The sequence below is a fragment of the Scyliorhinus torazame genome, chromosome 3 (genome assembly GCF_047496885.1).
Source record: "Scyliorhinus torazame isolate Kashiwa2021f chromosome 3, sScyTor2.1, whole genome shotgun sequence".
In the NCBI taxonomy this organism is placed as follows: Eukaryota; Metazoa; Chordata; class Chondrichthyes; order Carcharhiniformes; family Scyliorhinidae; genus Scyliorhinus; species Scyliorhinus torazame.
In genome coordinates, this window is record NC_092709.1 from 8,856,213 (window position 1) to 8,865,328 (window position 9,116).

Here is a 9,116-nt window from a genome sequence, read left to right on the forward strand (position 1 = left end):
CCACGGTGGGGTCGTTAAACCCCAGTCAACGTCCTGAACACACCACGCAGGATTCTCATCCATTACAGGGACCCAACAGCTGCACCACGACTCAGTACAATTCTGAACAGCAATCAGTGGCCAGTGTATGCGCTCACCATCGAATTAGAGATGGTGGAGGGCCGATAGGGGTGAGAGACAGGTGGCCCCACCTAGATGTGGGCACTGCTGATGTGCACAGGAGAGGAGGAGGGCGTCCTCTGAAGACTTGGTAACCAACCTGAAATTTAGGCAGGCCATGCTGCCATACTGCCACTCTGGAGGGCACAGGGCAAACCTGTCTTTGCAACCATGGCCGTCTAACAGTAAAGGGGGGTTAAAGAAGGTATTTGGGACGCTCACCTCCATGGATTAGCAGGGATTTGGCTGCCGTGGGTGTCCTAACCGCTGACCTGAACAAAACAATCAGCATCTCTCCAGTGACCCATTCTCACGCACCAAACCCCCCGTGGCCTCAGCTCCTGCTACCAGTCCATGCTCCTATATTTTATTCAAATTTGTTTTAGAATGTTTCTCATGAGTGGTAGTTGTAGTGATATGAATATGTGCTGGTATATAAAGAGTTAACAACTACATCATAGTGTAAGGCAACCACTAGATGACAGCACTAGATTCACATATAAATATAGGGGGCGGGATTCTGCCAGCCCTGGGCCTGAAAATGTTTTCCCTTAATCCCAATCCTCTTTTGAAAATTGCTACTGAATTTGCGTCCAGCACCATTTCAGTGATACATTCCCGATTGTAACAACCCAATATATAAGTATAAATTCTCTTCACCTCCCATGCCGCCCCGACGCCGGCACGCGATTCTCCGCTTGCCATTGGTGCCGCCGTGGTTGGTGCGGCGCTGGTCATAGCCCGCTCTACGCATCCGGCCGATTCTCCGGCCCGGATGGGCCGAGCGGCCGTAAGAAAAGTGCCGAGTCCTGCCGGCGCCGTTCGAACCTGCTCTGGGCCGGCGAGACCTCGATGTGTAAGGGTCGGGTGGCGGCCTTTGTGGGGGGGGGGGGGGGGTTGAGGGGGGGTCTGACCCCGGGGGGGGTGGGCATTGGCGCCGGCACCACTGCACATGCCCTCGTTGGCGCCGCCTCTACTGCGCATGCACGGCGCACAATTCGCTCCAGCGTCGTGCTGGCCCCCTGTAGGGGCCAGAATTAGTCGTGGGAACGGTCCGTTCATGCCGTCGGAAAACCTGCCGCCGTTTACAACAGCGTGGACACTCTGCCGCGGGATTGGAGAATCCCGCCCAGGATCTCAAAAGGTCTTGGTCCACTTCAAACCAGGAGTGATTAGATTGCAGTTAGAGAGAGAGAGAGTTATAGCATAGTTAATACTTAAAGTTAAATAGTTATTAATTATTCTGATTTACTTTATCGTCAGTGATAGTTCTGTAAGAGTGAACAAACTCATTTCATCAATAATATTTGATCCGTTATTCATTAAATCTATTTTGCTTTGAATTGAAGATTGGTAGTTTAATTTAAATCTAACCATCAAACCATTCTGTAAGTAAAGCAGAGTAACAACATATTACAAACAAGTAATATAACAGCAGTTAGTATTTTTAAAATCATGTTTTGGGCATAATATTGTCACAAAGTCGACATCAATGGCAGACAATGTGACTGAAACCTTGGGCTATGTGCATAGGTTAACAATTTGTCATTGTCTCCAGATCTTCTCGGGCCTGCTGGTGAACTTGCCGAGTGTTGTAACCTGGTTGGGTTGGCTGAAGTATTTGAGTATCCCACGATATGGCATGGCAGTAAGTACCATGGAAATATATCTGTAGTTACAGGATCATACACGGAGAATGAGGTAATTCAGCCCATTGTGTCTGTGCTGGCCCTTTGAAAGAGCTATTCAATTAGTCCGAGTCCCTTGCTGTCTCCTCCTATCGTCCTACAAATTTTGCCTTTTCAAGTATTTCTCCAATTCCCGTTTGAAAGTTATTATTGAACCTGCTTCCACAGCTCTTTCAGGCAGCGCCGTCCCGATCACAACAACTCGCTGCATAAAACAAAACATTTCCACTCTTGCCTTTTTTGCCAATAAATTCAAATCTGCGTCCTCTGTTTATTGACTCTTCTGGAATTGTTTTTCATCGCTGTGAATAATTCCTCATTTCGAATAGATCCCATTAAATTTCCCTGAAACTTTCTCTGCTCCAGGGAGAACAATCGCGGTTTCTCCACCCTCTCCACATAATTGAAGTCTCTCATCCCGAGATACGTGGGGGGAAATCGCCTCAGCAACCTCGCCAAAGCCTCTGAACTGCCGTGCCCAGAATCGAACACAACGCTTCAGCTGAGGCCTAACCAGGGATTTGGAAAGGTTCAGCATAACTTCCTCGTTTTTATGCTCTTTGCCTCTATTCATAAGTATCCCGTATGTTCCTTCTAACCAGGTTTATCTACATGACCCGTCACCTTCAAAGGTTGGTATAAACAAACCCCCGGGCCTCTCTGTTGCCATGTCCCTTTTAAAAATTGTTGCCTCACTTCCTTCCAAAATATATATCACTTCACAACTCCCAGAATTTCACCTTCCGCTTATCTGCTCATTTCACCAGTCTGTCAGTGTCCTCCTCAAGGACAAAGTGGTTAACAATACATTTGGATCCTGGGTTTTATAAACAGAGGCACAAAGTACAAAAGCAAGGAGATTGTGGTGAATGTTTAAAGAATATTGGTCTAACCTCAACTGGAGTATTGTCTCCATTCTGGCCACCACCTTTTAAGAAGGATGTGTGAAGGCTTTAGAGAGGGGCCAGCAAAGGTTTATGAGAATGGTTCCAGGGAAGAGAAACTTCAGTTTCATAGATTATCATAGAATTTACAGTGCAGAAGGAGGCCATTCAGCCCATCGAGTCTGCACCGGCTCTTGGAAAGAGCACCCTACCCAAGGTCAACCCTATCCCCATAACCCAGTAACCCCACCCAACACTAAGGGCAATTTTGGACACTAAGGGCAATTTATCATGGCCAAGCCACCTAACCTGTACATCTTTAGACTGTGGGAGGAAACCGGAGCACCCGGAGGAAACCCACGCACACACGGGGAGGATGTGCAGACTCCGCACAGACAGTGATCCAAGCCGGAATCGAACCTGGGACCCTGGAGCTGTGAAGCAATTGTGCTATCCACAATGCTACCGTGCTGCCCCCTTTTTTTTTTTAGGACAGTTAAAGACAGTTAAATATCTTTATAATGCCTCAATGCCTCTATCTCTTTAACGCCTCTATATAATCCAGAGAAACATTCTGCGTACAGTGAATGATCCTCATTAAGACTCTGATTAGGAATTAATCCAACAAAGATGACTGGGTGTGACATCTCCTGCTCCATGGCAACGAGGAAGATAAATTTATAATAATTGGGGTTGTTTTCCTGGAGCAGAACACGAGGAGTGTCGTTAGAGGTGTTCAAAGCCTTGGTCAAATAGGAGAAGCGATTTCCAATGCCACCGAACCAGTGGACACAGATTTAAGGTGATTGACAAAAAAAAGAGGGAGGTGAAGAGAATTTATACTTGCATATTGGGTTGTTACAATCGGGACTGCATCACTGAAATGGTGCTGGACGCAAATTCAGTAGTAATTTTCAAAAGAGGATTGGGATTAAGTGAAAACATTTTCAGGAATATGGGGAAAGAGCAGTGGCGGAATGGGACTAATTGGATAGCTCTTTCAAACGTCCGATTTAAGTATGATGGTGAATGGTCTCTTATACTGTATGATTCTGTGATGTAGACATAAACAATCAAACATGTAACCCATAGGTGAACTTTGGCGAAGCACACTATATTATTAATGGACTAAATAGATTCAATACTTGGGTCGTGTGATTTCTCTCGGACTCTCAATTCTATTGGAGGTATGAAAGTGAAAAGAATGTTTTTGTTACCCGATATAATGCTTTGGTTTTATACAGGCTCTCCAGGTGAATGAATTTGTAGGTCTGAATTTTTGCAACAACTCTGAAACAGGATCTATTCCCAAAGAAAACAACTGTGATGCATATACTGAAATATTAACGTAAGTTAAAAAAAATACATACGCTTTAAGGAAGAGTTTTAGTTTAATGATTCGGCGACCTATTGTATGTCACTGTGGTAACTTGACCATAATGAGGTAGTTGTAACGCATTGTGAAAGTTAATCTTTAATATATAAAAATGACAACGTGGACTCAAAAACAGCAGCAGCTAGTTAGACATCAAGGCAGCATGGTAGCATAGAGGGCAGCACGGTAACACAGTGGTTTAGCACTGTGGCTTCATAGCACCAGGGTCCCAGGTTCGATTCCCCGCTGGGTCACTGTCTGTACGGAGTCTGCACGTCCTCCCCGTGTCTGCGTGGGTTTCCTCCGGGTGCTCCGGTTTCTTCCCACAGTCCAAAGACGTGCAGGTTAGGTGGATTGGCCATGCTAAATTGCCCTTAGTGTCCAAAAAGGATAGGAGGGTTATTGGGTTAGGGGGATAGGGTGGAAGTGAGGGCTTAAGTGGGTCGGTGCAGACACGATGGGCCGAATGGCCTCCTTCTGCACTCTATGTTCTATATTATCAAAGTTGTGCAGTTCATGTGCAGTTTTGGTGTCCTTATCTGAGGAAGGATGTTCTTGCTGTGGAGGGAGTGCAGCAAAGGTTTACCAGACTGATTCCTGGGATGGCAGGACTGAATTTCTTCACCCAGAGAGTGGTGAGTCTGTGGAATTCACGACCACAGAAAGTAGTTGAGGCCAAAACATTGCATAATTTCAAGAAGGAATTAGATATAGCTCTTGGGGCTAAAGGGATACAGGGGGGAAGGCGAGATCAGCATATTGATCCTCCACACCTCTCCCTATCTCTGTAAACCCTTTTGCAGACTGGGGCGGCACGGCAGCACAGTGGTTAGCATTGTTGCTTCACAGCGCCAGGGTCCCAGGTTTGATTCCCTGCTGGGTCACTGTCTGTGCGGAGTCTGCACATTCATCCCGTGTCTGCGTGGGTTTCCTCTGGGAGCTCCGGTTTCCTCCCACAGTCCAAAGATGTGCAGGTTAGGTGAATTGGCCATGCTAAATTGTCCTTTGTGTCCAAAAAAAATGGTTAGGTGAGGTTACGGGGATAGGGTGGGGGTGAGGGGTTAGAATGGAGGTATGGGCTTGGGTAGGGGCTCTTTCCAAGGGCCAGTGCAGACTCGATGGGCCGAATGGCCTCCTGCACTGTAAATTCTTTTTTTTTTCACAAACAATTTTATTGAGGTATTTTAGGCATATAGAAAAAGTGAAACTGTACAGCACAAAAAAAAAGAAGCCAAGACACAAATTAAACATAGTGCAAACCACGGCCCTGTTCCCGCAAACCACGGCCCTGTTCCCGCAAACCACGGCCCTGTTCCCGCAAACCACGGCCCTGTTCCCGCAAACCACGGCTCTGTTCACGCAACGACTTGCCTCAATATCCCCCTACTCTACTCTACCTTAGCCCCCTCCCCCCTCTGACGCTTACTCCTCTGCGAAGAAGTCAATAAATGGCTGCCACCTTCGGGCGAACCCTAGTAACGAACCTCTCAAGGCGAGCTTGACTTTCTCTAGGCCAAGAAAGCTCGCCAAGTCCGATAGCCGTACCTCAGCCCTCGGGGGCTTTGAGTCCCTCCATGCTAACAGTATTCGTCGCCGGACTACCAGGGGAGCAAAGGCCAAAGCGTCGGCCTCTCTCTCTTCCTGGACTCCCGGGTCCTCCGAAACCCCAAAGATTGCCACCTCAGGGCTCATTCCCGTACCAGCCTCCCCGAACAGGCGCCGGAATGTGGCGACTAGGGGCTTTTCACAGTAACTTCATTGACGCCTACTTGTGACAAGCGATTTTCATTTTCATTTCATTTTTCATTACCACCCCAGTTTTCAACACCCGGGACATGACATCTGCGAATCCCTGCCAGTACCCCCTGAGGTTAGGGCACGACCAGAACATGTGTACATGGTTAGCCGGGCCTCCGGCGCATCTAGCACACTTGTCCTCCAGCCCGAAGAATTCGCTCATCCGGGCCACCGTCATGTGAGCCCAGTGCACGACCTTAAACTGGATCAGGCTGAGCCTGGCGCATGTTGCGGTCGTGTTTACTCTGCTCAGGGCTTCTGCCCAGATACTGTCCTCCATCTGCCCCCCAAGCTCCTCTTCCCATTTAAGCTTCAGGTCCTCGGTCTGCGCATCCTCAGCTCTCATTAGCTCCTTGTAGACGTCTGAGACTCTACCCTCTCCCACCTCTCCCCTAGAAACTACCCTGTCCTGCCTCCCCTTTGGCGGGAGACATGGGAAGGACGGCACCAGTTTGCGTACAAAATCCCGCACCTGTAAGTATCTAAAGTCGTTCCCTCTCGCCAGCCCAACCTTCTCCTCCATGCTCGGAAAGCTCTCTTCCAGGAACAGATCCCCCATCCTCACAATCCCCGCCCTCCTCCACAGGCGATACCCCCCCCGTCCATGTTCCCCAGGGCAAATCGGTCCGGGTTGCCGCAGATTGGGGTCCTCACGATGCTCTTACCTCCCCTACATGCCTCCTCCACTGGCCCCAGATCCGAAGAGCCGCCACCACTATCAGGCTGGTGGAGTACCGTGCCGGCGGAAGCGGCAGAGGCGCCGTGACCAGGGCTGCTAAGCTAGTGCCCCTGCACGAAGCAGCCTCCATCCGCTCCCAAACCGACCCCGCACCCACCATCCATTTCCTTATCATCGCTATGTTGGCCGCCCAGTAATAGTTCTGCACTGTAAATTCTATGAGTACCTCCTTATGTTGTTTGCTGACAAAGTTGGCTTGATAGTGCTCCCATGAAGCACCTTGGGACACATTACACCATAAGGCAATGTATAAATGCAACTTGTTTTTGTTCAGTGATAATGACTGCGGTTGATTAAATGCTAAAACAATACCAGAACCAAAATCTGTATGCTCAATAAACTGCTGTTTTGCAGACAAATATAAATGTTTTGATTCCTTGTGTATTGTAGGTGCACTGGAGAGGAATACCTTGCCACGCAAGGAATTGACGCATCTGCATGGTCCTTGTGGAAGAATCATTTCGCATTGGCAATCATGATGGTTATTTACCTGTCAATTTCATACCTGAAACTCCGATTTATGAAGAAAACATCATAGTGTTGTATATAATAGGCACTGATTGAGTTCCCCTTTTTTTTTTACCTGTTATCCTGGGTCATTTTGTAAATTATGCTCATACACTCTCACTGATTTCATTTTATGTTTGAATTTTGGTAAACTTTCTCACTGCAGACTCATAACTTTACAAGTTATCAAAAATGCATTTAACGATGTGTTTATGTGGCTGTCTATCTGTGTCTGTCTGATGATCTGTGTGGCTGTGTGTTGTCCCCGTCTGTGTGTCTGTGTCCAGCTGTCTGTCTATGTCAGTGTCTCTGTCAGCGTGCCTATCTCTTTCAGTGTCTATGTCAGTGTGTCTGTCAGTGTGCCTGTCTCTATCAGTGTCTATACCGGTATCTATGTCAGTGCCTTTGTCTGTGTGTCTGTCTCTGTCTGTGTACCACCAAGCTGCCTTCAGTTGCCGTACCTTGCCTCAGAGAATTTATGCCATCCCTGTCAAGTCTTACAACACCGATGACGGCATGTGGCGCAGTGGATAGCACTGGGACTGCGGCGTTGAGGACCTGGGTTTGGATCCCGGCCCTGGGGCACTGCCCGTGTGGAGTTTGCACATTCTCCCCATGTCTGCGTGGGTTTCACCCCCACAACCCAAAGATGCGCAGGTTAGATGGATTGGCCGCGCTAAATTGTCCCTTAATTGGAAAAAAAATAATTGGGTACTCTAAATTTTTTTTAAAGTCTTACACCACCAGGTTAAAGTCCAACAGGTTTGTTTCAAATCACTAGCTTTCGGAGCGCTGCTCCTTCCTCAGGTGAGGAAGGTGTTGTAAGACTTCTTACTGTGCCCACCCCAGTCCAACGCCGGCATCTCCACATCATCCTTATCGAGAGTAAAGAAATGTCTCTTGACCCTGTAGAAGGAGCTGCCTTCTTTGCACTTGAAGTTGCTAAGTTAGTATGGTTGCCAACTCTACTTGAACATAATTGTTCAGTTTTAATTACGTAAAGTCATGTCCAACAGCCCTGTCCCCACACTCCTGCCATTGGTTGCCTGACACATCAGTCCTTCACAGTGCCCATGAACAATCAGAAAGCACACAGGCTCTTCATGACCTGATTGGATGGTTATTGACCGTGAGTCAGTCTTGTTTTTCTCCTGATCTGCAATATTTTTATAGCTAGAGACGAGAAGTGTTCAGACATTCTAAGGCACTTTATTTTAACCCCTTTGGTTTTTCTCCTGGACATTTTCTCACTGCTGCGTCCTGGAGATTAATCTTTACTTCCTGGAGACTCCAGGGTAATCTGGAGGGTTGGCGACCCCCGAGTTAAGTGTTTGTAAATGATCGATTCCACTGCTGCTCTTGATAAAACTGAGACACGTTCCATGTTTTGGTGCCACTTTGGAAACTGATATATGAATATAAGAGAGAGAATAATATTGTTTCCTTTTATTCTTTTGAAATGTAAAATACTGCAACCATAAATTGAAAATACTATATGAGAATCTCTTCAAAAGGAAAATGTTGCAATATTAATTATATATTTTTAGGAAGAAACTTTGGGAAAATTATTTTAAAAGATGTTTAATTTGAAGATCACCAAGTTGGATCAGTGCTTGTGGAAGAGAAATAAAACATTCTGTGCAATTTTGTTACTTTGCTTTTTGCCATCATAGGTGGAATTTTCCCTGCGTCACTTGGCTCTGCCAGCCCTGGTGGCTCCTTAATGTCTACAGCACGGTGTCGACACCTACGGCGATGCCCCTCGGTGACTGGGACATGCTCTGGAACGCCCCGGCAATACCCACGTGAGATTGGGACATGCTCCGCAGTGCCTCATAAAAGTCCACCTGTGACGGGGACATGTCCCCCAGTGACTGGGACATGCTGTCGAGGAGCTCAGCCATGGCCGTCACTGACTGAGCTACACCTTGGCCGCCACCACTCATGCTGCTGACGTTGTGCACCAG

The 9,116-nt window shown here is 47.4% G+C and overlaps 1 protein-coding gene across 4 annotated transcripts in view; it reads left to right on the top strand.

Annotated features, from left to right (window-relative positions):
- abcg2a (ATP-binding cassette, sub-family G (WHITE), member 2a) overlaps positions 1-8,793 on the top strand; it is a 128,834-nt gene extending 120,041 nt beyond the window's left edge. For all 4 annotated transcript variants that reach the window (XM_072495267.1, XM_072495264.1, XM_072495266.1 and 1 more), the window contains exons 14-16: positions 1,718-1,807; positions 3,976-4,079; positions 7,033-8,793. In XM_072495267.1, the coding sequence (XP_072351368.1) occupies positions 1,718-1,807; positions 3,976-4,079; positions 7,033-7,180 (342 nt within the window). In that variant the 3' untranslated portion in view covers positions 7,181-8,793. The remainder of the gene's footprint in view (positions 1-1,717; positions 1,808-3,975; positions 4,080-7,032) is intronic.
- Positions 8,794-9,116: the final 323 nt, after the last annotated feature.